The sequence below is a fragment of the Pongo pygmaeus genome, chromosome 12 (genome assembly GCF_028885625.2).
Source record: "Pongo pygmaeus isolate AG05252 chromosome 12, NHGRI_mPonPyg2-v2.0_pri, whole genome shotgun sequence".
NCBI lineage: Eukaryota > Metazoa > Chordata > Mammalia > Primates > Hominidae > Pongo > Pongo pygmaeus.
The window spans coordinates 90,162,761-90,190,296 of record NC_072385.2 but is presented as its reverse complement, the minus strand read 5'-3'; the positions used below and the strand labels follow the sequence as shown (position 1 = coordinate 90,190,296).

Sequence of the window (27,536 nt, the reverse complement as noted above, 5' to 3'; positions counted from 1 at the left end):
GCTGCACAACAGCACCTAATAGGCTGGTAAAAATCTTATAAATGCATTCCTAAACCCAAATCTTTCCCAAAACCAAATTTTTAAAAAACTTTATTTTCTAGAAATGTTCTGCACAGATTTGCAACCTCTAATTTACTATATAAAAAGGGCATTCTGTACATTTTACTTGTCACTTAAACATGAATTACAGTATCCATTTTATACAAGTTACCTTTGATTTCTGTAGAAGTATCAATATTCACTTCACTAGCATTCAAGTCCTTCATATCAAAGCTACTATCATGTTCTTTCAATATTTTGGCTTGGTTAAAATAATCATTAGTATCTCGAGGCTGAATCTCATTCAGAATCATCTGTAAGCGGCTTGCTGACTCTGAGGGAAAGAAATGAGCGTACATGAAACCCAGTAACACATCACATGCCAGATTTCCCTTGGGGGATACTTACTCAAAAAATCTATAATTTTCAATACTTAATAATCAGCTTTATTAGAAGGGACTCACAAGGTGGATAATATGAAAATTATTTATAGAGTTTTCATGATGCTTGAGTGCATTTTTAAAATATGGCAATTTAGACTGAAATATAACAACAAAAAAAACTAACTGAAACTGTCCACAAGACAAAGACCGCCATGTCATCTACACTGCCTTTCTTAGTGTTGTCTAAATATCTCAAATATGGTGCTAATCATGTCAAAGAAGTGCAACAAACTTCAATAAATTTAGTTTTAAGAGGCTATTTCTCTATGAAAGAAAAATGAAGCAGGCAACACAAAAGTAGAAAAAAATAAATATTTGATTTAAAATATAAATAAATAATAAAAAATAGAAAAGAGTTTATTTCCCTATCATAATACAAGGTATCAAAGTTTAAAGCTAGAAAGGTAAAAAGACACTTTTAAAAACCCATCAACAACAAAAACAATCTTTTATAGGATAGGAATATCATAAAGACTCCACAACTTTGAAACACATTATGTAATATACTGCTTTCTAATTATGATTTACAGTCTTCATATTACATTGAGTTTCATTTTTATTCCCTAAGCACTCACTGGATTAGGAAATGTAAGCTCCATGAATGCAACACTTTGTTCATTACTGAGTGACGAGTGCCTATAACAGAAACTGGCTCACGGCAGAGGTTCAGGAACATGAGTTGAAGGAATGAATGGATGTAGGTATTAAGGAGTTAGCCAGGCTCAGATTTTCAAAACTAGCCATGGGTAATCATCTGAAATCAATTAACAAATCGAAGAACCAGTATTTATTGTACATCTATTATTTTGACTTATATTTAGGTACTATGGGAAATATAAATACTCAAATTACTATCATGATGATTCAATCAACATCTTATGTTCCTTCCTGGAATTTTGTCAAAAATAAATTTCAACAGCCATGAAAAACTAACAATGACCCCAAAAGAAACCACGCAAAGACCAAGAAAAGATCAGAGAATAAATTTTTAAGAATCCTATCCATTCAATTTTACAGCTTTCAGGGGAGATTTTCCTCAAGCAATTCAGAATGTATGGCAGATAACACAGGGAAGAAGCAGCAAAAATGAAGACAACCAGAGGTAAAAAGGCAGGCAGAATGAAGGAAAAGTCTGTGGGGCAAAGACAGTTATTGAGACCAACTGATACCTTAAAACTCTTCACTAATAAAGATAACGTTAGCATCCTCTGTAGGATCTACCCACAGTAGGTAACAGAAATATTCAAGATTTCTCATCCAGAATATATGGGTACTTTGCTGACCCAAATATTAGCTATAAGATTGCATGTTCCTTACTCTTATGCACTGCTCAAGTAGAAAATCTAAAGCGTCAAAATTTACTATTTAAGGCCAGCACAGTGGCTAAGGCCTGTAATCCCAATGCTTTGAGAGGTCAAGGCAGAAGGATTGCTTGAGGTCAGGAGTTCAAGAGCAGCCTGCACAACACAGGAAGATCCCATCTCTACCAAAAAAAAAATAATTAAATAAAATAATTTGGTATTTAGACTAACATCAGGCTAAATAAATGTGTCTTACTATCGTGAACCATCACCAATCTTCTAACTCATTTTTAGGAAAGAACAAAACCTAATATTCTCTGTGCAAAACACATAACTCCACATTACCTTAATTATCAGCCCAAGGTATTTCAGCGTATGGTACAGTGAGTGTTTATGATACAGCCAGTTTTTCTAATAGAAGCCTCTCTTTGCACTCTAAAATACATTTACAAACTTTATTTCAACACCAAACATAAATATATTTCATGATTTTTCTGTGTATTAAAAGGAACACTCAATTTTAGTACAGGTTAAGCATCCCTTATCTGAAATGCTTGGGACCAAAAATGTTCTCAATTTATTTTTTTGAATATTGGAATATCTGCATTGTACTTAATGGCTGAGCAGCCCTAATCTGAAAATCCAAAATACAGATGCTCCAATAAGCATTTCTTTTGAGCATCCCATTGGTGTTCAGAAAGTTTCAAAATCTGGAGCATTTCGTATTTCCAATTTTCAGATTTGGGATGCTCAACTTACACAGTATTATATAACTCAAGTTACCCTGGGGTAGAAGGTACTGTGCTCATCCTCTGGTTTGGGATTTTTTTTTTTTTTTCCTACTTTTTAATAGTTAAAACTATGGCTAAAGGCAGAAATAAAACAAATAATAATAATTCTTTTCTCCTCAACTTAACTTTTATATCTCCCCAAAGAAATACTCAGGAAAAAAAAAAAAAAGAGGTAAAGACATAATAATCAAACCACAGCATTCTAGCCTGCCTTCTACATTTGCTAACCTGAATCAGTGTCCATTGGGATGAGGCCTTCAGGGGATGAGCTCCGAATGACTGGAGACACCACAGTGGAAAGCCTGTAGGACATCAAAAGGAGCTTCTCTACCACAGGTCTCCACTCGCTCACCAACTGCAGGCTGCTGCAACAAAGACATCAGGGAAATTTATACTAAAAGCAAAAATCACATTTTAAAAATGAAAATTAGATAAAAGGAGTTGAATTTGTGTTTCAAAATTGTTCAATATATAAAACATGTGAGACATAAAAATATACACAGATATGTATGTTTTTAAATCTGATTTTCAATTTTATTCAAAGCAATAGACTGCATTCCTTTCCCAGGACACATTCCAACCAGAGGTTAAAGCTCAGAAATGAATGGATTTCTGAGACAGGAGGCAGCTGTGGAAATCCTTACTTTAGAGATAACTTCTGCAAAGCTCCTGTTATACAGTGGACTCGCCCATACATTGGAAATGCTGCTGCTGCCTGAAGCAGAGAATTTTCAGCCTGAGATACTTCTTCCTCAAGATTTTCCATCAAGCATTTGATAACTAGAAAAAGCAAACAGAAAATCAAATGTCAATTTTAAAACATTTGTAAATGTACGAACAGCAAAACAGTTCTCATTAATATGGCCAACTCAAATGAACTTTACACTAGAGTTTTCTAATCAGAAAGAGATCTTTCAGGGTTATCCAACAGGGTGGCTCATTTCTAGTTAAGGCAGAACTGAGTGTCTTTCCCTAAACTGCCTGTATCCATTACAGCATTCACTCTTAGTCCTTCCTCCCAAACATCCTCTCACTAGGGTATCAAACCCCAGGCTGATGTGGCATGTGCTAATTGGACAGCAGATGGCTTTCAAATTAAAAAAGAAAAAAAAGAACAGCTTTTCTGAGATGTAATTCATATGCCACAAAATTCATACTTTTGAAGTATACAATAGTTTTTATTAGTCACATATGTACAACCATCACCATAATTAATTTTAGAACATTTTCACTGCCCTCCTGCCACCAAACCAAAAAAAAAAAAGAAAACTTACCCGTTAGCAGTCACTGCTCTCCTTGCACCTCTACCCTTCTCCAGCCCTAGAGGATCACATATTGTATGATTCCATTTATGATACATCCAGAGTAGGCAAATCTATAGACAGAAAATAAACTAGTTGCCTGGACGTATCATATAAATGGAATCATCCAATATGTGATCTTTTGAAACTGGCTTTTCACTTAGCGTAATGTTTGCAAAGTTCATCCATGCTGCAGCATGTATCAATACTTCATTCCTTCCTATAGATGAATAATAGTTCACTGTATAGCCATACCACATGGATATACCACATTTTATTTATCCATTCATCTGTTGACAGACGTAGACTGTTCCCACTTTTTGGCTATTATGAATAATGTTGCTATAAACATTCTTGTACAAGTTTTTATTTAGATGTATGTTTTCATTTCTCTTAGGTATATCCTTGTTATGGACTACATGTTTGTGCTCCCTCCCCCACCCCAACACTGGTATGTTGAAGCCCTAATCCCTAATGTGACAATCGAAGATGGAGACCTTGGGAGGTAATTAGGTTCAAATTAAGTCATGAGGTTAGGACCCTCATAATGGGATTAGTGTCCTTATAAGAACAAAGACCAGAGCTTGCTCTCTCTTCCTGCCATGTGAGCACACAGCAACATGGCCATCTGAGAGTCAAAAAGAGGCCCCTTATCAGGAACTGGAAATTTGATATTGGAATTCTCTGACTCTAAAATTATGAGAATAAAGGTCTGTGTTTAAGCCACTTAGTCTATGGCATTTTGTTATAGCAGCTCGAGCTAAGACAATGCCTAAGAGTGGAACTGCAGGGTCACACGGTAACTCTATGTTTAGCCTTTTGAGGAACTGCCAGACTATTTTCCAAAGCAGATACAGCATTTTACAATCCCACCAACAGTCTATGCGGGTTCCACTTTTTCCACATCCTCATCAACACTTGTTATCATCTATTTTTTAAATTATAGTCATCCTATGGGATGTGAAGTACTTCCTCACTGTGATTTTGATTTGCATTTCTGTAAAGGCTTTTGATGTTGAGCACTTTTTCATGTGCTTATTGTTCATGTGTATATCTTCTTTGGAAAAATGTCTATTCAGATTCTTTGTCCATTTTTAAAATGTGGTTATGTCCTTTTATTAGTGAGTTGTACAAGTTCTTTATATATACTAAAGTCCCTTATCAGACATAGGATTTGCAAATATCCCATTTTTCAGGCTTTTTCAATTTCTTAATGGCATCCTTTCACATACAATAGTTTTAAATTTTGATGAAGTCCAATTTATCTTTTGTTTCCTTTTGTGGCTTGTACTTTGGAAGTCATAACTAACCATTGGTTAACCCAAGATCACAATGACTGACATCTATGTTTTCTTCTAAGAGTTTTATAGTTTTAGCTATTATATTTAGGTCTTTTATTTATTTTGAGCTAGCTTTTGTATATGGCATAAGGTAGTGAATCTAATTTCATTCTCTTGCATGTACATGTCCAGTTATACCAGTATAACAGACATCTCCCCTCAACGTCTTGGAAGGAGAAGGTTATATTCTAAATATTAGATTTGGTAAAAACAGTAAATTATTATTCAGAACATATAAAAGAACTCCTAAAAATCAATAAGAAAAAGACAAACAACCCTACAGAAAAACTGGACAAAGGACATCGACAGGCATTGCATCGAAGGGGAAAAGTAAATGGCTTGTAAACATGGGAAAAAATAATTATATTAGTAATCAGAAAAATGTAAGATGAAACCACAATGAGATATCATTTTATATTATACAAATTTTTAAAATCTGACAATAGCAAATTATGGTGATGATGTGATGCAATACAAGTCTCGGAATTTGTTGGTGAGAGTGTAATTTAAAAGCCTATTTGGCATCATCTCATAAAGTTCAAGATGCACATACTTTGTGACCAGGTTATTCCATTTGTTTACCATAAACTCTTAGACATGTGCATTAGAAGATATTAATATACAGGCTGAATACCCCTTATCTGAAATGCTCGGGACCATAAGAGTTTCAGATTTTATATTTTTTCAGATTTTGGAATATCTGCATCATACTCTGAACACCCCAAATGTGAAAATCCAAAATCCAAAATGCTCCAATGTGCATTTCCTTTGAGTGTCATGTTGGTACTCAAAAAGCTTTGGATTTCGGACCATTTCAGGTGTTGGATGAGGGATGCTCAACCTATATGTAAAAGATCTACATAAGAATGTTTACACTGGTATTATTTATTTAGGAAAAAAAGTCCATCAACAGGAGAATGGATTCATAAATTGTGGTAAATCTGTACAATATATACAGTAAGTACTACTGAGAAAATTCAGTATCATGTAAAACTGAATAATATATAATAATATATACACCAGAGGCAATATTATTAAAAAAAGAAGATAAAAATTAATATAAAATACAGCCAGGATAAAGGAAAGGCTTCAAAGATATGAGTGTTATTGTATGACTTAAGGTAAGTGTGATCACCTAGCTTGTGAATAAAACTTGTGAACTTTTTACATATTATTTATATACATTACCTGTATATATATATATTTTTAAGCCTTCTATATTTAAACATTCTTTGTATGTTTGAAATATCTCATAAAGTCCTAAAATGTCTTGAATTGAAAGCCTTTATGTGAAGCATGCACTCCCTATTCACCTCAATTGCAGTCCTCTTCCCACTGTCTCAATAGGGTCTCCTTTTAAATCCAGCTATGAAGCAATTCAAGTAGGCAAGTATCATCCTCCATGAGGTACTGTCACCTCTCTAACTCCAGATCTCTGGCCATATTCCCACCAGAACTACCCATGGCCTCCTCTTTTTCTCCCATTACTAGTTCTCTTTTTCATGGCTGTTTCTACCATCTTGGAAATAATAATTTTTAACTCTCTTTCTATATCTGATCTCCCTTTTCCTATTAAAAAAAATCCTTATCTGTCCTTATTTCTAGTACAATTCCAAAATGAAGACTGACTAGCATAAAATTACGAACATGAATCCCCAATAAATATTTGTTGAAAATCACTAGATCTGAATAATCTCAGACCCTAGGTTTTGGAACTGGCTATTTGGGAAGAGTAAAAGGCAGGGGTATGACAGTTAATTAAAACATAAACCCTGACAGAAAAAGGAACTCTGCCTATATAGAAACAATAAAGATGGTCTGTCTCTAGTCACAGTATAATTTATGTAGGGAAAAAAGCAGACTTTTGGTGGAGAAAGAGGTCATTCCCATTTAAAAAGAGCTTTATTAATAAATATTTGTATATGTACTTATTCAACATAAATCCTGTTTAGAAAAAAGTATTATAGCTGAGTAAAATGTTCATTTGCATAATAAGAACCCATGGTGCTCTTATATGCTGATAAACTTTTAAATAAAAAACCACAAAGTATATGTTTAACCATTAGATATTCTAACCAAATGAATACTGAGACTAAGCTATTGGTTTTGATAAGAGCAAACATCAATACAAACCCATTAATGTGTTCCTTTCCACCACAGCAGCAGGCTTATCTCCATTATCACATGCAACTTGCTGAGTTAAGTAGACAGACAAGGATGACGGTAGAGCATCCTGCCAGATTAAGAAGTTCAGCAGGTAGGAAGCTGTCACACAGTCGTATGGTTTGGTGCTTGTGCTGAGCTCCAATGCTGCCTGAAATAAGCCTTGCAGTTTCTCCGAATCCTAGAATAAAGCGCAGACTCAGTAACTGTCAAATTAAAGATCTCTTTAATTTAAAAAAATAGTAAATTATTTTAAAACACAGCCTGGAGCTGGGTACAGTGGACTCGAGCCTAGAGTCCCAGCTACTCAAGAGGCTGATGGAGGAGGATTACTTGAGGCCAGGAGCTCAAGATCAGCCAAGACAACATAGTGAGACCCCATCTCAAAAAAACAAAACAAAAAAAAAAACACAGGCTGGGTGCAGTGGCTCATATCTGTAACCCCATCACTTTGGAAGGCCAAGGTGGGAGGATCACTTGAGGTTAGGAGTCTTGAGACCAGCCTGGGCAACACGGTGAGACAAAAAACTTCCTCTACAAAAACTCTACGAAAAACATTAAAAATTAGCTGGGTGTAATGGTGCACACCTGTAGTCCCAGCCATTCAAGAGGCTAAGAGGGGAGGATCACTTGAGCTCAGGAGTTCATGGTTACAGTGAGCAATGATTGCACCACTGTGCTCCAGCCTAGGCAATAGAGTGAGACCCTGTCTCTATAAGAAAAAAAAAACAAACAAAAAAAAAACACAGCCTGGCATATAACTGTAACTCAATATAAACATTAGTTTCCTTTCTCCCTGAATATACGTGAGTTTTTTATTACAGTAATTAATGATTATTAATCAGCTGGAAATAATTTCAATTGGGAAATTCAACACTGATAAAACCTTTTTTTAAAACTGCTTCTTTCTTCAGCAAAAGTGTACTTTGTCCTGTAGAATTTTGCTATGACTACAGCCAGACTATCTTTACTATTTCTAGACAGGGCAGTTCATAGTCTCTCAGGGCTTATGTTTCACCTGGGCATCACATGACTGCCCTTCTCCCTTCCTCCTTCCTATACAGGTAGTTCACTGGAGAAAACTGCAAATCCCCTGGGAGGCTGTACCTGGTGAAACTTTGTGTGTGTGGAAAACAAAGTGATCAATTCAGCCTCAGAAATTATGCATCAGAGCTCCCACACCTATATCTCACAGAAACATCCACTCACATCGCCTGTCCTAAAGAAGACAGAACAAAGGACAGTTTGCTGTTATAGTCACGGAAAGGCACTGGGCTGACAACAGAAGACGTAAGTCCTAGCCCCAACTTCAACAACTGGCAAGCTGTGTGTTCACCAGTTTGGAAGTCAGGGTTTGGCTGCTCAATAATATTCTGATTCTACTAGGATTATTCCCTATCTTGTGTTAGGAAAAAATAATTATACACTCAATTTTGAAGTTGATTATAGGTCTACAAATATTTGATGATGTTTTATAATTTCACAACAGTAGATATCAAATGTGCTGATTTAAATATCTGTTTATTTCAATTTAAATTCTTTACCATTTGATATGTTTATTTTCTATGACCTAAATAAAAAACTTAAAAGTAGTGGCCAAAGTTCAAGTTTAAATAAGTAATAGAACCAATTAAGCACCTAAGCCATTTTTTAATTGACAGTTAAGTCCCGGAACTGTTTTATTAATCATTAGTAAGAAAGATAATAAATAGCCTTTGAAGTCTAAAATGTCTTTGTTCCATCATCTTAGGTCAATCGAAGTATAATATGACAAAAGACCTAGGATATGCGGCTCCAAAGAAGGAGAGTAACCTAGGTGAGTAGGGTAGTCAAGCTATTTATGAGAAAAAATATGCCGTCAACAATACATATGTACACGTCCTTAGAGAGATCAGGTTAGCATTCAAAAACTGCTGTAAACTTAACTGTATTCAAAATTAATTATATATTATATAAGGGACACCCAAAGAAAGACTTTGGAAATATAATACTGTGATGGTTAATACTGAGTGTCAACTTGATTGGATTGAAGGATGCAAAGTATTGTTCCTGTGTGTGTCTGTGAGGGTGTTGCCAAAGGAGATTAATATTTGAATCAGTGGACTGGGAAAGGCAGATCCACCCTCCATCTGGGTAAACACAATCTAATCAGATGCCAGTGCAGCAAGAATAAAAGCAGGAAGAAGAACATGGAAAGATTAGACTGGTTTAGTCTTCTGGCCTACTTCTCCCATGCTGGATGCTTCCTGCCCTGGAACATCAGACTCTCCCAAGTTCTTCAGCTTTGGCTTCCTTGCTCCTCAGCTTGCAGAGGGCTATTATGGGACCTCACCTTGTGATCATGTGAGTCAATACTCCTTAATAAACTCTCCTTTATATATACATCTATGCTATTAATTCTGTCCCTCTAGAAAACCCTAATACAAATATATAATTAATATTTTTAAATCTTGAATGCCTATTCCTTTAACTATTTTACTAATCTGCAAGCCAGAGAGTATAATCAAAATCCTATAGCAAACCACATTTGGTACTAAATTTCTTGAATTCTATGGCTAGTGTCAATATACCAAGCACGGGTTTATCAAATTTAGAGATGCAGAGGTCCCCTAAGCCCCTTAGTGATGTAAGGGCCAGATCTTTCACATTTATGCCATAATATGCCTTCTCCATCCAGATACTCTCAAAATATTTGCCAAGAATGGGGCATCGCTATTGACACAATATGAGGTGACATGTGATGAATGATAAGGTGAGGAGTGGCAGACAGAGGAAGAGAAAATCTCCTCTTTAAAAACTTTGTATGGTAACAAAAGTTAGCAGCCTGAGCACCAAGGAACTTTCTGCTCACAAGGGCACCTGAAAAATCATAGGCATCAGTAGATGCTGTACAGCAACTTCCAATATGGACCCAAGTCAAAAAAGATAGATGTTCTGAGAGATACAGATAGATAGATGTTCTACATAACCATCTAGAAGCCACAGAAACAGACACTATCCTCTCCGGCATGTGATCCTACAAAATCCACTGCATCTACAAGCTACCATGCCCTAAACACAGCTGAACAACCACAGCCTAGACCATGGCTCAGCTGCAGCACGCACCCTTGGCCTTTATAGAGCTCTAATAGAAAGCCATAGCTAAGCTCCAGAACCAGTACTCTGCTGGTGACCCAACAGCCCTAGGAGAAGCCTCAAGGGCAGAGCTAAGAGCCTGGGTCCGGAAGTCCCCTGCAGACTCATCCCCATGCAATGTGTTCACTTCCAACCCCACCTTTAATTCCTACCCCAAAGTGGGAAGAGCAATGTGTCAGGAAGAATGGACGGGCTGGGGATGAGGTAGAGCACCTAGGAACTGTTGTTAACCTCAAGTACTTGGTAAGTTTCAGTCTCAGTTTAGCTATTGCTGGTTCAAAAACCAGAAACATCCTCTCTACCTCATTTACACTCAGTTTCTCAAGTGTATGAAAAAGGGAGATTATCTCAAAAAATGCAAGTTACTGTAAGTGATGTGTTCTGATCGAATATTACATGTCCAAGGGAACAGGGGAAACCACAATTAACTAAAATCTACCAATAATCTTGTAAACAATAAAACCTACCACCTCCTACACCTCCCTTTTTATCAAAGCAATAAAAACAGCAAAGCTCACTGATTTGTGCCTTATTTACTTTTTGATATTTCCTCCTTTCCCACTAACCCCAAAATAGTAGAGAGGTATTAATGATAACTGAAAGAAACAGTCCAAAAACATGAGAAGGCAGATGCAAAGCACATGAATAATCCTCAGATTGCTTTATCTGCTGATAGAAAGTTTCCATGCATATACCACATTTATACTAGAAAAGTCCTGATACCTGAAAATGTACAGCTGTTTTTGATAACTTCATCAGAAGATCAAATGCTAAAATTTTCACGTCTTCAAAAGTGCTGGTAAAACATTCCATTAGTGTTTGGAAACGACCAACATCAATATCATGACTCAGCTGATATACTGTATAAATTCTGCCTAAAAATATTTTAAAAACAAAAAGATTTAAAAGTGAACAAAAAGAAATCAATCTTCCGAAGTTATTTGACCACATTTATAGAAAATAAGTACCAAAAAACCACACTTCATACTTTACCCATGATAGCTAAAACAGTAACTTTTCCATTAATTTATTTCTTAAAATGACAAAATAAGTACCACAGTTCTCCAAATAAAAAAAGATTTTTAAACCATTCCATTATCTTTTGAAAGATACTATATAAAAGATTTCTAAGTTATTGTTAAAAATAAACAAAAACAAGTAAATTTAGAAACACATCTTTTTAAAAATCTTAATAAAACTTCTTGACCTAGAATACAAAGTTCTGGCCAGGCTCAGCGGCTCACGCCTGTAATCCCAGCACTTTGGGAGGCTGAGGTGGGTGGATCACCTGAGGTCAAGAGTTTGAGACCAGCCTGGCCAACATAGTAAAACCCCATCTCTACTAAAAATACAAAAATTAGGCAGGCATAGTGGCACATGACTGCAATCCCAGCTACTTGGGAGCCTGAGGCAGCAGAATCGCTCGAGGCCAGGAAATGGAGGTTGCAGTGAGCTGAGATCACGTCAGTGCACTCCAGCCTGCGCAACAGAGTGAAACCTGGTCTCAAAAAAAAAAAAAAAAAAAAAAAAGCAAACTCCCACCATATCTTAGAGTGAACTGACATAGAATGATCAGTATGATGACATATCCTGACAGACTTACTGGGAGTCAAAGATAAAGAAGGAATCTTTTGGCCCTTCAGGGAAAAGCTCAATTCATCTACAAAATGGAAAAAATTAGACTGGCTTCACTCGTCCCTATAACAACATGTAGTACTAAAAGATAATGGAGCAATGCTTACAAAATCCTCAGGGAATGAAGGTGTGAAGAACTTTGCCTATCAAACTCTTATTCAAGTGTAAGAACAATAGAAACATTTTATAATATGCAAGAAATTAAGAACTACTTATCTCCAGAAACTCTTAGAGAAAAAGGAATTTCAGCCAACCAAGGGAAGAAAAGAAAAATTATCCCAAAGAATGATGGTAATCACTGACTCCACTTAACTCTAGGATGAAGACTCAAGAACTGTGGAAAAACAGGTTTCATGGCAAAATGTGAAGAACATTTAAAAACATTTCACAAGTGAACTCCTAATGAAAACTGAAAACATTCTTATGCTTAGTTAATTTGAGGAATATAAATTGGGATACAAACTTCTCATTTAATCTTAATTTACAAGTTAGATCAACCCTATGAAATTCCTAGAGCCAACATCTGAGGTTTTTGTTACTTCCTTAACAACTCTGCTCAGATTTGCTTCTTGTTTTCCAATCTGACTGCTTTTTATTTTTTTTCTTGTATAACTGCTCTGGCTAGAACTTTCAGTACAATGGTGAACAGCAGTGGTGACAGTGGGCATCTGTGTCTTCTTCCTGATCTTAGGACAAAAGCTTTCAGTTTCTCACCACTGAGTGTGATGTTACCTGTGGTTGTGTTACAAATGTCCTTCATCATCTTGTCCTTCCTATTTCTAGTTTTACTGTGCTCATTTTTTTAATCATAAAAGGGTACTGAGTTTTGTCAAATGTTTTTTCTGCATAAATTGAGACGATCACATGGTATTTCCACTTTCATTTTAATGTGGTGTATCACATTGACTATTATTCTTAAATTGACCCACCCTTACATTCCTGGGATAAACTCCACTTACTCACGGAATATAACACTTTTAATACGCTGTTGGATTTGGTTTGCTAGTATTCTATTGAGGGTTTTTGCCTCTATATCCATAAGGGATACTGGTCTTTGGTTTTTTCTTTCCTTTTCTTTCTTCTTTTCCTTCTCTTCTCCTCTGTTTTCTTCTCTTTTCTTTGATGAAGTCTTGCTCTTGTTTCCCAGGCTGGAGTGCAACGGCGCAATCTCAGCTCATTGAAACCTCAGCCTCCTGGGTTCAGGCGATTCTCCTGCCTCAGCCTCCTGAGTAGCTGGGATTACAGGTACCTGCCACCACGCCAAGCTAATTTTTTGTATTTTTAGTAGCGACAGGGTTTCACCATGTTGGCCAGTTTGGTCTTAAACTCCTGACCTCAGGTGATCCACCTGACTCGGCCTCCCAAAGTGGTGGGATTACAGGCATGAGCCACCACACCCGGCCGGTTTTCTTCTAAGTGTCTTTGGTTTTAGTATCAGGGTAATGATGGCCTTATAAAATGAGGTAGGAGGTGTTCCCTTCTCTCCAATTTTTTGAAAGAGTTTGAGAAGGACTGGTGTAATCCTCCTTTAAATGCTTTGTAGATTTCACCAGAGAAGTCACTTGCCCTGAACTTTCTCTTCTTCTGTGAGCCTTTTGAATACTGATTCAATCTCTTATGGGTCTGCTCACATTTTCTATTTCTTCTCAAGTCAGTAATTGTCGTGTTTCTAGAAACTTGTCCGTTTCATGTAGGTTATCTAACTTGTTGGTGTTACAATTGTTCACTGTATTGTCTTATAATCATTTTTATTTCTGCAAACTTAATAGAAATGTTCCTACTTTCATTTCTGATTTTAGTTGTTTATACTGTCTTTCTTTTATCTTAGTCAGTTTAGCAAACTTTGTCTATTTGTTAATCTTTAAAAAACACAACTTCTGGTTTCGTAGATTATTTGTGTTGTTTTTCTGTTCTCTATTCCATTTATCTCTGTTCTAATCTTTTTGTTTCCTTTTGAGTTTGTTCTTCTCTTCTAGTTGCTTGAGGTGGAAAGTTAACTTGGTTATTAATTCAAGATCTTTTAATGTAGACATTTACAGCTATAACTTTCCCTATAAGCACTGCTTTTGCTGCAATGCATAAGTTTTCGTATGTTGTATTTTTCCTTTCATTCATCTCAAAATATTTTCTAACTTCCTTCATGATTTATTCTTTTATCCATCAGTTGTTTAAGAGCTTTTTTCAAATGTGAAGCCCTTTATGACACCACTGTATGAAGCCACTAATACTCTCCTGCCTCCTAGGTCTTCTATATATCCCCCTTATCTTCTTGAAATATTTTTCATAGAACTTATCTACATCTTGTACACACATAATATACATAATCTTGTATCTACATAATGTACTAATATATACAAATTCTATGTATTACTTGTTCATTACTGTCTCCCTTCACTGAAACATAAGCTCCAAAGGAAGAAGCACCTTGTTTGAGACTGTGAATATCCTCAGCTGCTTGACATATAATAAGCACTAAATTAATATTTGCTGAACAAATCCTTTTAATCTAATTGTAGAATTTTTTTACCATCAATATTGTGGCATTTGATTCCACATAAGAAAGATGCATGCAACTTATTCTTCTTGGTCTAGGAAAGGCAGAAACCATTTGACTAATCTCAAATCAGTCCCACCACTGAAGTTCTTGAGATGATAATGAAGGATGAATTTACATCTCCCATCCTGTACTTCACAGTCAAGGTTCTTAAGCCTCCTTCAAAAGTAATGCCTGCTGTATGGCTTGCTCCATTTGCATTACCTCCCAGTTGTCTAACATAATTATGATGGCATAAGTCACTGCCCAATTACATGCAACTCATTCATTAGAAAGATGACTCAGGGTTTTCATTTTTAAAGTACATTTAAATGTATTAAATTACTCTCTTGACTGAAAAATTACAGGTACGCTTCAGCCTAGTTTTATTTCCCACACACTTAGATGCAACTACAATTACATTAAATGTGCAGGAAACTTTTTGTTATATGGTTGAAGTAATCAATCACTCTAAGGTAAAAACTTATTTTCTAAATTAAATTGAAGTACTATTGAAATTCTATGAACTGATGGGAGACTCCTGCATTCACTGAATGTTGTAACAAATTACCACATACTTGGTGCTTAAAACCACAGAAATCTATTCTCTCATAGTTCTGGAAGCCAGAAGTTCAAAATCAAGGTGTCAGTAGGGCCATGCACTCCAGAGGCTCTAAAATCTGTTCCTTGCCTCTTCCAGCTTCTAGCAGCTGCAGGCATTCCATGGCCTGTAGCCAGATCACGCCAATCTCTACCTACGCTGTCGCACTGCCTCCTCTTTCTTTTGTCAAATCTCTCTCTACCTGTCTTGTAAGGATACTTGTGATGACATTTTTGGTCCATCAGGATAATCTAGAATTATCTCACCTCAAGATCCTAAACTTAAGAATATCTGCAAGGACCCTTCTTCCATGTAAGGTTTGCATTCACAGCTTCTAAGGATTTGATGTGGATGTGTTTTGGAGACCATTTTTCAGCCTGCCATCCCCACTTGAATAAGGTGATCATATTTCTTATTATAAAAACTGGAACAAGCCAGTATCACCAATACTCTAATAGGATGCCCTGTGAAGAACACCATTATCACCTATGCAACATTCCTGCAAAAATGTACAGCATGAATCAAATCATCAGGAAACAATGAGACAAACCCTGAGACATATTCTTCCAAAATGTTAATATCATAAAATTAGAAACTTTCCAGATTAAAGGAAGCTAAAAAGAGGCATAACAACAAAACGCAATGCGTGATCTAGAATTGCTTCCCAGATTGTAGGAAGCTTTTTGTTCTATAATATAAAAGGCCATTTGTTGGGACAATTGGCAAAATTTAAATATGGATTGCGTATTCAATTAAAGCATTGTATCAACATTCAATTTCCTGAATTTGATCATTGTGTTATGGTTATAGAATTAATAAAAGACACAGATATAGCAAATACTGCAAAATATTAATAACTGAGGAATTGGCCGAGTGCGGTGGCTCACGCCACAATCCCAGCACTTTGGGAGACTAAGGAGGGCGGATAACCTGAGGTCAGGAGTTCGAGACCAGCCTGACCAACATGGTGAAACCCTGTCTCTACTAAAAATACAAAAATTAACCTAGGCGTGGTGGCACATGCCTGTAATCCCAGCTACTCAGGAGGCTGACACAGGAGAACTGCTTGAACCCGGGAGGCAGAGGTCGCAGTGATCACGCCACTGCACTCCAGCCTGGGCAACAGAGCAAGACTCAGTCTCAAAAAAAAAAAAAAGATGAATCTAGGTAGAGCATACATAGCTATTCATTGAATCAGTCTTGAAACTTTGCTGTTGATTTAAATTTTTTCAGAATAAAAACTTTTAAAAACTGATTTTCCCCAAATGAAGCAAGCCTCTTTTACATTAGCTGACTGTTCTCCTGTCAAAAAATTACACTTTGCCCAATAATTTAAAATAAAAAAGAATCCAATGATAGTGTAAAGCTCCCTTGTGCTTTGGCCATTCCCTGTGAAGGAGCAGCTGAGCAGGATATTTTCCTGTTTGACCACAGTCAATGAAGACTGAGCACAAGCAAGAAATCCCACATTCTAACACATATACACACATATACAGGGAAAAAAGAATCATTTCGGCAAGGCACGGTGGCTCAAGCCTGTAATCTCAGCACTTTGGGAGGCCGAGGCAGGCAGATCCCGAGGTCAGGAGATTGAGACCATCCTGACTTAACATGGTGAAACCCCATCTCTACTAAAAATACAAAAAATTAGCCAGGCGTGGTGGCATGAGCCTGAAGTCCCAGCTACTCCAGAGGCTGAGGCAGGAAAATCGCTTGAACCCAGGAGGCGGAGGTTGCAGTGAGCCGAGATCACACCACCACACTCCAGCCTGGGCAACAGAGCTAGACTCTGTTTCAAAAGAAAAAAAAAAAAAGAATCATTTCTTGTCAAAAAGGAAAAAACAAACAAAAAAAAGATTCAAAGAGGGAACTGAAATTTCACCCTCTTGAGAACCACACAGAAGGAAAAACAAAGGGTATCATTAAATCAGAATACTTGGAAATTACATCCTCATATTGTCTTTCCAAAACCAGATTGAGGCATATGAAACAGACAGCACGTAAAGGAAACCACATTTTAACCACAGAGACTCACTGAGAAATATTAAATATAATAGAAGCTATTATTATTTCAAATTTTAAAACTTAAAGAACAGATTGGATACTATCTTAAAACGGCAACAAACAAATTAGGGAGGTAATAGCTGGAACTCTTTCCATAATAAGCATAATCCACGAAAATTATACTTTGGGGTTGGCAAATAATGATCAATGAAAAGGGAGATAGTTTCTTTCTCCTCTGTCCTTTACTAGCAAATTTCATTATGTACAAGCAAGAATTATATGGTAAGAATAAAACCTCAAAGAAAGGCAACAAAACTGAAACTTCAAATAAAGCAAAATGTAGAATAAGTATGTTTTGAAAGAAAACAAAAATTATTTCCCCTAACATTATTAAACACTTACCTTCTGGGACATGAAAAACTTCAGCTATTGAACCTAAAATGGTTAAAGCTGAAAATCTAGTCGAGTAGGAAGATCCAGGAAACAATGCTTCAAAAAGACTGTTACAAATGGATGACATGAAATTCTTAAAAAAAAAAAAAAAATTACAGTAAGTATAATTACGTCACAATAGGTTATATTCAGAGTATTAAACACCCTTTAAGAGTGGGTGTTTTTGTTTTCAATTTAAAAATAAAAAATTTCAAAAAATGATACTGGTTGTTCACTTTGCTTAATAATTCAGGTTAGCACCCTTGACCATAAGCTATATCATGACTTTAATAAACCCTGTATTTGCAGAGTCAACAAGAAGTACAATTTCTACTGTAGACCAGACAGATATGTACACTTTTTTTTTTTTTAAGACAGAGTCTCGCTGGGTTCAACAGCCCTAGTCTTAACTGACTCTACCAAACATCCCTGCATTCATTTCTCAGGTGAAGGACATGCAACCTTGGGGATTTATCCTTTAGGTCCCACAAGCCCTAAGAGTTTATGAGGTTATTAATTCTATTAGGTTTCGAAGAAATAGGGCCATTACTGAAAAATATCCTAGTTAAGCTACTTTTAATTATAAGTAAAACAGGATTCACATTAAAACACAACAAGGGCCAGGCGTGGTGGCTCATGCCTGTAATCCCAGCACTTTGGGAGGCCAAGGCGGGCGGATCACTTGAGGTCAGGAGTTCGAGACCAGCCTGTCCAACATGAAATCCCGTCTCTACTAAAAATACAAAAATTAGCCAGGTGTGGTGGCAGAGGCCTGTAGTCCCAGCTACTCAGGAGACTGAGGCAGGAGAATTGCTTGAACCCAGGAGGCAGAGGTTGCAATGAGCCAAGATCACTCCACTGCAGTCTGGCTTGGGTGAAAGACCGAAACTCCCTCTGAAAAAAAACAAGATCATCCACTAAGAAGTATCATTCAAACCGTATTGTCATTTACATGGTTAAATATAGTTCTTCTTTCCTGCAATCAGACTGCAGCCACAATATAGGCAGGGACCACATTTCTATGGCTGGATCCCTAGTGCTGAGCACACTATCCTACATACATAGTAATGCTCAGTATATGCTCTAATCACTTTTAATGGTTCCCAGTGAAGCTTCCAAATCCCTTGGCCTATCACTGAAAGCTATCCATTTTCAACTTGCTTCTTTGGATTCACTTCCCATTACTCAAGTCCTCCATTCCCCAAGGTATTTTATGTCATTCACATCAGTGAATTCACCATTCCCTGAGTTCTCCCTGTGCTTTCTTATCTCCAAGCCTTCATTAAGCTACTACTACGGGTGCAGGGGGAGAAAATATGAGATTTTGGAGTCAAGAGCAGGTCTGGATTGGAGTTCTGACTCTACCACTTACTAGCTGAGGAATCTTACACAGGTTATTGAACTTCACTGAGCTTCAGCTTTCTCACTTGTTAAGTGGGGATAAGAATGTTATCTCACAGCCTTTGTATTAAAGGTTAAATGAGAACATGGACATCTAACATTTTATAAATTTAAAAGTACTCTAGTTACTAATATCAGTTATTTAGGTATAAAATAATCTCCACCAGCCTAGAAGACATCTTTTTCAACTAATAGCCTCCTCTTCTCCCCCAGCACTTAGTCTACTGATTGTGAGCCTACCACACACTGTGCATGGCACCCACTCTTATGATGGTGTGACGATTATGACAATATAGTGTCAAGGTCACAACCTCTAAAAGCCACAGGTGTACCAGTAGGGAAAAAGTACTACAACCATAAGACTGACCCAGATTAAGACTCAAAGGACTAATTTTCAAAACATGCATACCTATAACACAGACCAAGAAACCATGCATACATGAAAATTCAGAATCTCAATCCAAAAAACAGCTTTTGTGTTTCCAAGTACCTGAGTTTTCACAAATGTCATTTTACCCCTTGCAAAAAGAAAGCAAACGAGATATGCATTGTTAAATCTACCAATGATCTAAGAGAAACTACAAAATAACTAGGCTGGGCATAATATCCACAATGATCCATAATAATGTTTAGAATAGGTAGTATGTCATGCCTGTAATCCCACCACTTTGGGATGTGGAGGTGGGGGAATTATTTAAGGTCAGGATTTTGAAACCAGCCTGGGTAACACAGCAAGAACTCACATCTACAAAGAATTAATTAATTTTAAAAAATTTTTTTAACTATCCCACACACACACTGGGGGCTTCAATATATATTCTAGTCACTTTTAAAATTTTTATTTATTAATTTTTTTGAAACAGGGTCTCGCTGCTCTGTTGCCCAGGATGGAGTGCAGTGGTACAATTAAGGCTCACCACAGCCCTGACCTCCTAGACTTCAGCAACCTTCAAGCCTAAGCCTCCAGAGTATCTGGGAACACAGGTGCACACCACCACGCCCGTCTCAGGGTTGGTTTTTTTTTAAATAGAGATGGGGTCTTGCTATGTTGCCCAGGCTAGTCTTGAAGTCCTGGACTCAAGTGATCCTCCTGCCTCAACCTCCCAAAGTGCTGAGATTATAGGCATGAGCTACCACTAGTCACTTTTAATGACTCCCAGCAAGGCTTTGTAGAGAGATATATAGTTTTCATCACTTCTCGGCCTTTTAGCTAAGATCAAGTGGAGAGATATATAGTCTACAAAGAGCTTTTTCATTTAATCCTCAAATCAATCTTTTGAGAAAGGTTACTAATTCTGCTTATAGTTGATGAGACTCAAGTCAGCCAACTAATAAGTGGCAGAATCAGGAGTAAACCTATGTCTTTAAAGCTCAGGTTGTGACTTCCCAATCTTCATAATTGAGATTTTAAAAGGTCGAAGCTAATTTTACCCTTTGTACAGAAATATTATTTGTTTGATGGCTTTTTATCTTTTAAATACAAAATTGAAAACCAAGGACATCCATAATAATGTTTAGAGTAAGTAGTGAGCATGTCATAGTTCAAATGTATCATTAATCTATTAATCTACCTCTTTCTTAAAATAAATAGGTAAGCTCTGTCTTCTATCTGGGCCTGAGGAGAAAAAAAAGGGTCTGCTTCTCAAAGGCTAGATTTGGGGGAAGAACAGTGAAAAGCTCAATCTGTTCTGCTGAAAAGAAATTCAAGATTGTCAAGCTAAGCCCTGGCCCAGACTGGAGCTGCTGTACCCAGGTTTCCATACATTTCATTAACACAATGCCCTAAAATCCAGCCCTACTCTTCAAGCTCCCTCCACAGCTGGACCATGGGCCAAGTGTCATTAATATCAAGCCTCTGTAGTCATGTCAATCTAAAGAGAAAACAGGCCCAGCAACAGCAGTCTTCTGCCCTGGAGAGGGACAGAGTTCAGTACTGTCAATTACCCTTCTGTTAAAGTACTAAATTCATCTGGCCCACATAAGCTGAAAGTGATTGAGGTTAGCCCACTAACTCATTCTGTAACAGTCCTCCAGTACAGCACTGGTTCCATAACCCAGGCTACATCAAGTAGAGTACCAAAGCACCAGAAATAGGTAATACTCAGCTTGAAGGAAAAAAACACAGAAACACAATTTACCAAGAGACTTCCATTTATTTCCCTTTAATGCTTATTCATAATACTTTTTAATTTAAAAAAAAAACTCTATGTTTAGAAATATATCACCTACCTTATACTGCTGTAAAGAAACAGAAGGGTGCTGTTTGGTTAACTCATTCTCTGGTTCACGTTTGGATTTACTCTGCTCCAATTTATAAAGTACCTGAGAACTTTCCAGTATCCTACAAAACAACTTTTGAGACAAAGGAAATGAAGCAGAAGTGAGCCACACATTAAATTTAAATGTCAGCCTAAGAGGCAAATTCTTTAGAATAAAACTTCAGGCAAGGAGAGTACTGATTTTTAATCTCTTAATATTTTATAATGTTTCTTTTTGACAGAAAATAATTTTTATACCAAAAACAAAGTATTATTGCAAAGCAGAATACTGTCATTAAACCACAGTTCTATTTCCTTTAAGTTGGCACAAACCTGAAGGTGATTTGGTCATTTCCCTACTTTACCAATTCTTCACCCCATAAATGTGTTGTACACTTAATTCAAGTTGGATTATTTGATAATGATCATTTTGTGAGGTGCTTAAAACTATAAAAATGCTGTTACCAAGTTTTCTTAAAACTACCTTAACTCCAGCATTAGATTGTTTCTTTACAAAAAAGAGCCCAAGGTTGATTTACTACACCAAAATGAAAGGCCTTTTGGCCATGTGTGCTGGCTCATGCCTGTAACCACAACACTTTGGGAGGCTGAGGTGGGAGGACCACTAGAGCCCAGGAGTTTAAGAACAGCCTTGGCAACAGAGCAAGACACTATCTCTAAAAAAAAATTAAATATTAGCCAGGCATGGTGCTGTGCCCCTGTCATCCCAGCTACTCGAGAGGCTGGGGAGGAAGAATCGCTTGAGCCTGGGAGGCTGAGGGTACAGTGAGCTATGATCACACCACTGCACTCCGGCCTGGGTGACAGAGCAAGACTATTTTTTTTGGAGACCAAGTCTCACTCTGTTGCTCAGGCTGGAGTGCAGTGGTACAATCTCGGCTCACTGCAACCTCCGCTCCTAGGTTCAAGCAATTCTCCTGCTTCAGCCTCCCAAGTAGCTAGGACTACAGGCGCACACTGCCACGACCGGCTAATTTTTTTGTATTTTAGTAGAGATGGGGTTTCACTGTGTTGCCCAGGCTGATCCTGAACTCCTGAAAAAAAAAAAATGGTGGGGGGAGGGGTGTGTGCTTTTCACTCTGGATTTTAATCCCAAATGTAAGCTTTATGGAATCAGAGAACAGGTCACAGAACGGCCATCATGAACAGACGAGTAGCCCAATTCCATGACCATTCCCACATGCTCCCAGTATCTGGGCTCTTTTTAAAAACGATTTCCCAAACAAAGTTCACCACTTCCCTATGCCTTCTGATGGGAAATTCTACCTTTTTAAGAAGAGAACAGATCTGTTGCCTCACTCCTGGAGACTGGCTGTTAAGATTGTATGTAATAAAGAACTGAATCCACTGCATTTCTTCCATGGAAACAATTTCTGTGCTCCGATTACTTTCACAAAGCAAGCCTAATGTATCTATCCTTACCTAAAAAACATCAAGCAATAAAATGTTAATTTTCCAAGAAATAAGCAAAGCCTAAATCACTTGAATTGTTTACTTACATAGGCTACAAAAGGAAAAAAGTAAACTTCAGTTCACCAATAGGTACCTCAGAAAGGTTTCTTAATCTCAAAGATCCTAGGGTTATTTCCTATACAGTTCTTTTATTAAACATGTAAATTGCGGATTTATAAAATGCAACAATCTTAAAGATTTTTATTCCATGGTAATGCTCAGCTTTATTCCTTTTTCTCTTTTTTTCCAGTGACCCCTTTTACCCCATCACCTCACTCTTAAATTACTGCCAGGCACTTCTAACTGGTTTCCTGGTTTCTTTCTGCTCCCACTCTGGAAACTCATGCTTCCACTAATGTAACTCCTTGCTGAAAAGAGTGGCTTTGGTTTAGCTTAGTAAAACCAGCTGGTGCCTGGGAACCAACGAAGTCTTTAGCCTAGCATTAGACCTTTCCAAAAAATGTCCAAAACACTCCACCCCTGATAAGCAATGTTCTTAATCATCCTCCAGACCTTGCTCATTTCGGTCCCTCCATTTTGTATGCTGCTCCAAGGCTTCCTCTTTTCTAATCATATCTATCACTTTCCTAATCAAGCACCACCTGCTCTGATAAGTCTCTTCTGAGCCTTCCAAGCGAGTCCTTATGTATTTAAGGGCACATGATGGCATGCTTGTATCTGTATTGTCAGTTCTAAAAGTTTCCAGTTGTTTTATGTAAGTTTTCTTACATCCTCAACTAAACTTTCAGTAGCTTGAAGAAAGGGCCTACTGAAAGTTTAGTTGGGAAACTAGGGTTTCTACTCATTCTCTTTATGAACTCCCTAAAACAGTGCAGGATACAATGTAGGGGCCTCTATATTGAACTGCTACATGAAAGGGATCTACTGCATGTACAAATCCAGGTAATTTTCTTTACTTACTTGGCAATGCTGATGAATTAAGCCTTGCTTTATTCTTGCATCAGACACGAGGTTCTCCCAGGTATCAGCTGCAGACTGAAGATGTCCATGAGCTCTAGCTATTCGCAGACATGCCATCAAAGCTCCCAGAGCCCCCCTGCTATTACAAGACCCTAAAGATGGGAAAGATTGCTCTTGTCCTGAAAGCACAATAACAAAGACCATTACTGTATTATGCAATGACTACTATAATTATCAGCTGCTAATTTTCATGTTTCCAATAAACATTTTATTTCAATAAATAAAAATCACATTTTAAACTCATTTCTAACACAAATTAAAGTTTTATTCTAAAATAATCATCATTTAAAATGATTCGTCCTTTTGTCAATCATTTCAAGTAAGCATAATTCTCTTATTGTTAACATAAACAAATCATTATTTACCTGCTAACATTTTTGCTTTTTCCCTAACACCTAGAAAGGGAATCAGGAAGCACATCAGGAAAAAAAATCAGGTGGAGAAATAACCACATCAGTGGCTACAGACTATTATTTCTCTAAAAGTAAACACTGAACCTCTCTGCATATTTTAGAGTGGCTGTTTCTCACTAGTAAAGATTAAAAAAGGAACACAAAGAGGCTGCTGGTTTCAGAGGCTAGGATGTCAGCCATTACCAAGAAGACAGGGCAGCTTGATATAAAAATAAAGACAACCTTACTTCAGAACAGATTCTTGAATCCTGAATTTCAGATGGCTTTTCAAAAACTCAAGAACAATTGTTGTCAAAAATTACAAATAATGGCTTATTTTTGCATACAGGAATCAAATTTTCCTGCTACCTCATGGTTACTCCTTGAAGTACTGAAAGTTTTTAACAATTTTAGTTGAAAATATTTCTTAAAATTATGATGTACGATACTACATTCTTGCTTTGTTAAACAGAATGTAATAATTTTAAGATTTATATGATGTGTCATGATCATCACTTTACACATCCTGAATTATGCTTGAATGCAGTGATTCCTGTAGGGTTTGTGAGTTTCAATGGCATGTTTATCCCTATTCTAAATAACTATAGATGGCTATTTCTTGAGATCATGCCTCTGAATTTTGTCACTTCCCCAGAGAAAAAAACTTGCTACTGCCAAGTTACCTGTCTTTAACCTTGCCTAACACAATTTTTAATTATTGTCTCAATCACTTGAATAAGCACATTATATAAGACACACAAACTTTTATTCCAGTGATACACCAAAATAAATTCAGAACTTGAAAAAATGAATTAAAACCTTGTAATAAAGGAAAGCTTATCATTTTAAGTGGAATTATTCTTTAGCTTGTAGAAATGACTTCAGCCAAAAAACTCCATTCAGCTATATATAGGAACATTTGTTTCAAACTGAAACATCTATCATTAATCTCTTCCTTTACTATTTATAGAAGTGATATTTATATTTGAATATGATTAGTATCTGCATAGCTACCTACATTTAAGCATCATAATTAGAAACTACTAAAACAAAAATGTATTTTTCTTACCAGTTTTAGCATCAATAGAAGCCTGAAGAATCTTTACCATGTACTGTAAGCTTTCAGGGCTGTAACTTAATAATTTTGGCAAGTAATAATCAATCACGTAAGATTTTTGATCCAAGTTTCCTTCACACAATATAAAAAGGAGAGGAGAAACCCAAGTCTCATGCCACTGGTCAATCCAAGAACTCTCAGCAGTCTGGGATTTCAAATGACTCTTATGATTTCTAAACATGGTTTCCAAGAGGTCACTTGCATAAGGTACCAATGACTGGTCCCCCATCACCTCTAAGATTTGAGATGGAATAGTTTTATCTATAGCCAAAATATGTTCAACTCCTATGCACTCTACCAAACAACCAAGGCACGTGTACTTTCCTTTAATATGCCATTCCAATCGTAGAAGACTCTCAGTCAATTCCACAAAGAAAGGATCAGGGACCAAATCTGCACCTTCCACAGTGAGCCGGTGCATTTGGAGAAGGTTTTTGAACATGATTTTGGTTTGGTGTCTCAGAGCATCCAATGGATGTTCCCAATGGGTATAGACATATTCCAAAAGTCTCCCAACTATACTTGAATTCCCATTCAGGCTGTCTGTTAGGCTCGGAGAACTTGATTCAAGGACTTGTATGGCTGAATTAGTCCAGGAAGCCAAGATTCTAGACAGAAACATTTCCAGCGTTGGCTCTTTAATCCTGAAGAAAAACGAGCCATAAGCCATTATTGTAAACTGATTAGTAAAAGAAATTTCATTTTATAACAATTTAGACTTTAAAAATATTAAATACAAAGAATGAGCACAAATTTCAATTATTAAATTTACAAGAACAAAAAACTACAAGTAAAGCCAAAACAGATCTCAAATTTGTATATGAATCTTTTTACCTTGTAAAAAATAATCCAGAAAGGCGTTCAAGACCAGCCTAGGCAATATAGTGAAACCCCATCTCTATAAAAAATTTTAAAAATTAGGTGGGTGTGGCGACACACACCTGCAGTCCCAGCTACTTGGGAGGCTGAGGTGGGAGGATTGCTTGAGCTCAGGAGTGAGACTGCAGTGAGCTGTGCTCACACCACTACCCTCCAGCCTGGGTGACAGAGTGAGACTTTGTCTCAAAAATAATAATAGTCCAGGAAGGGACACAGGGAAATTTGGGGGATGATGGAAATATTCACTATCTTGACTGTGATTACACAAGTTATTTATTTATTTATTTATTTATTTATTTATTTGAGACGGGGTCTTGCTGTCACCCAGGCTGGAGTGCAGTGGCACCATCTCAGCTCACTGCAACCCCTGCCTCCCAGGTTCAAGCGACTCTCCTGCCTCAGCCTCCTCAGTAGCTGGGATTACAGGCGCATGCCACCACGCCTGGCTAATTTTTTCTATTTTTAGTAGAGACAGGGTTTCACCATCTTGACCAGGCTGGTTTTGAACTCCTGACCTCAAGTGATCCACCTGCCTGAGATCTACACGCCTGGGATTACAGGTGTGAGCCACCATGCCCGGCCTACACATGTAATTTAAAACATAAGGAAAGCCAAGTGTTGGAGATGGTTGGGGGAATGGGGCTTCTTTGTGATAAAAATATTCTAAAGTTGTTTGAATTAACTTTTAAGATGTTAAAACTTCATTTCAGAAACGTTGATGGTTTATCAGACTTCTGAGGATCACTTTAGATTACCTATGTTAAAGTTCTTCGTAAATTCTAAAGCACTACACATGTAGAAACTTTTATAGTTTTAAAAAATGATGGTAAAAACAAATTTCAGGAAAAAATTTTTAAAGAAAAAACAGCACAGAGAATATTAAAAATTAATTTTAGAAATGCTGGTGGTTGTACAACTCTGTGAATAAACTAATAAACTGAATTGTACACTTTAAATTTATGAATTGCATAATATATTAATTATAGCTCCAATACATAAAAAATTATTTTAGTTTTCCTCCTTTATTCATATGTTCATTATTATCAAGCTGTATATATGTTTCAACATTTCATATACATGATCACTTTCAGCCATTATGGCAAAAACACCACAAAAATACAAAATACAGCCCCATGAAGTCAGAAGATCTTCTAATATTGCTGTTTCAGGTTCTTATTAGCAATATGGTCTTAGGTAAGCATTCACTTTTCTAAGCCTCCCTTTGCCCATTCAACAAATTAGATTTCTTATCCTATATAGTAGCCATTTGAGGATCACATTAGATTACCTATGTTGAAGTTCTTTATAAATTCTAAA

The 27,536-nt window shown here is 36.8% G+C and overlaps 1 protein-coding gene across 11 annotated transcripts in view; it reads right to left on the bottom strand.

Moving 5' to 3' along the window:
• THADA (THADA armadillo repeat containing) overlaps nucleotides 1-27,536 on the bottom strand; it is a 366,352-nt gene that overhangs the window by 319,181 nt on the left and 19,635 nt on the right. For 7 of the 11 annotated variants that reach the window (XM_054475156.2, XM_054475159.2, XM_063648771.1 and 4 more), the window contains 10 exons: nucleotides 25,293-25,984; nucleotides 23,772-23,950; nucleotides 22,665-22,820; nucleotides 21,349-21,471; nucleotides 17,689-17,812; nucleotides 11,237-11,388; nucleotides 7,349-7,559; nucleotides 3,219-3,354; nucleotides 2,803-2,939; nucleotides 212-373 (listed from right to left, as the gene is read on the bottom strand). In XM_054475156.2, the coding sequence (XP_054331131.1) occupies nucleotides 212-373; nucleotides 2,803-2,939; nucleotides 3,219-3,354; nucleotides 7,349-7,559; nucleotides 11,237-11,388; nucleotides 17,689-17,812; nucleotides 21,349-21,471; nucleotides 22,665-22,820; nucleotides 23,772-23,950; nucleotides 25,293-25,984 (2,072 nt within the window). Of the gene's footprint in view, nucleotides 1-211; nucleotides 374-2,802; nucleotides 2,940-3,214; nucleotides 3,355-7,348; nucleotides 7,560-11,236; nucleotides 11,389-17,688; nucleotides 17,813-21,348; nucleotides 21,472-22,664; nucleotides 22,821-23,771; nucleotides 23,951-25,292; nucleotides 25,985-27,536 lie in introns of those variants that run through there. The other 4 variants (XM_063648769.1, XM_063648767.1, XM_063648768.1 and 1 more) reach the window with 2 other exon arrangements.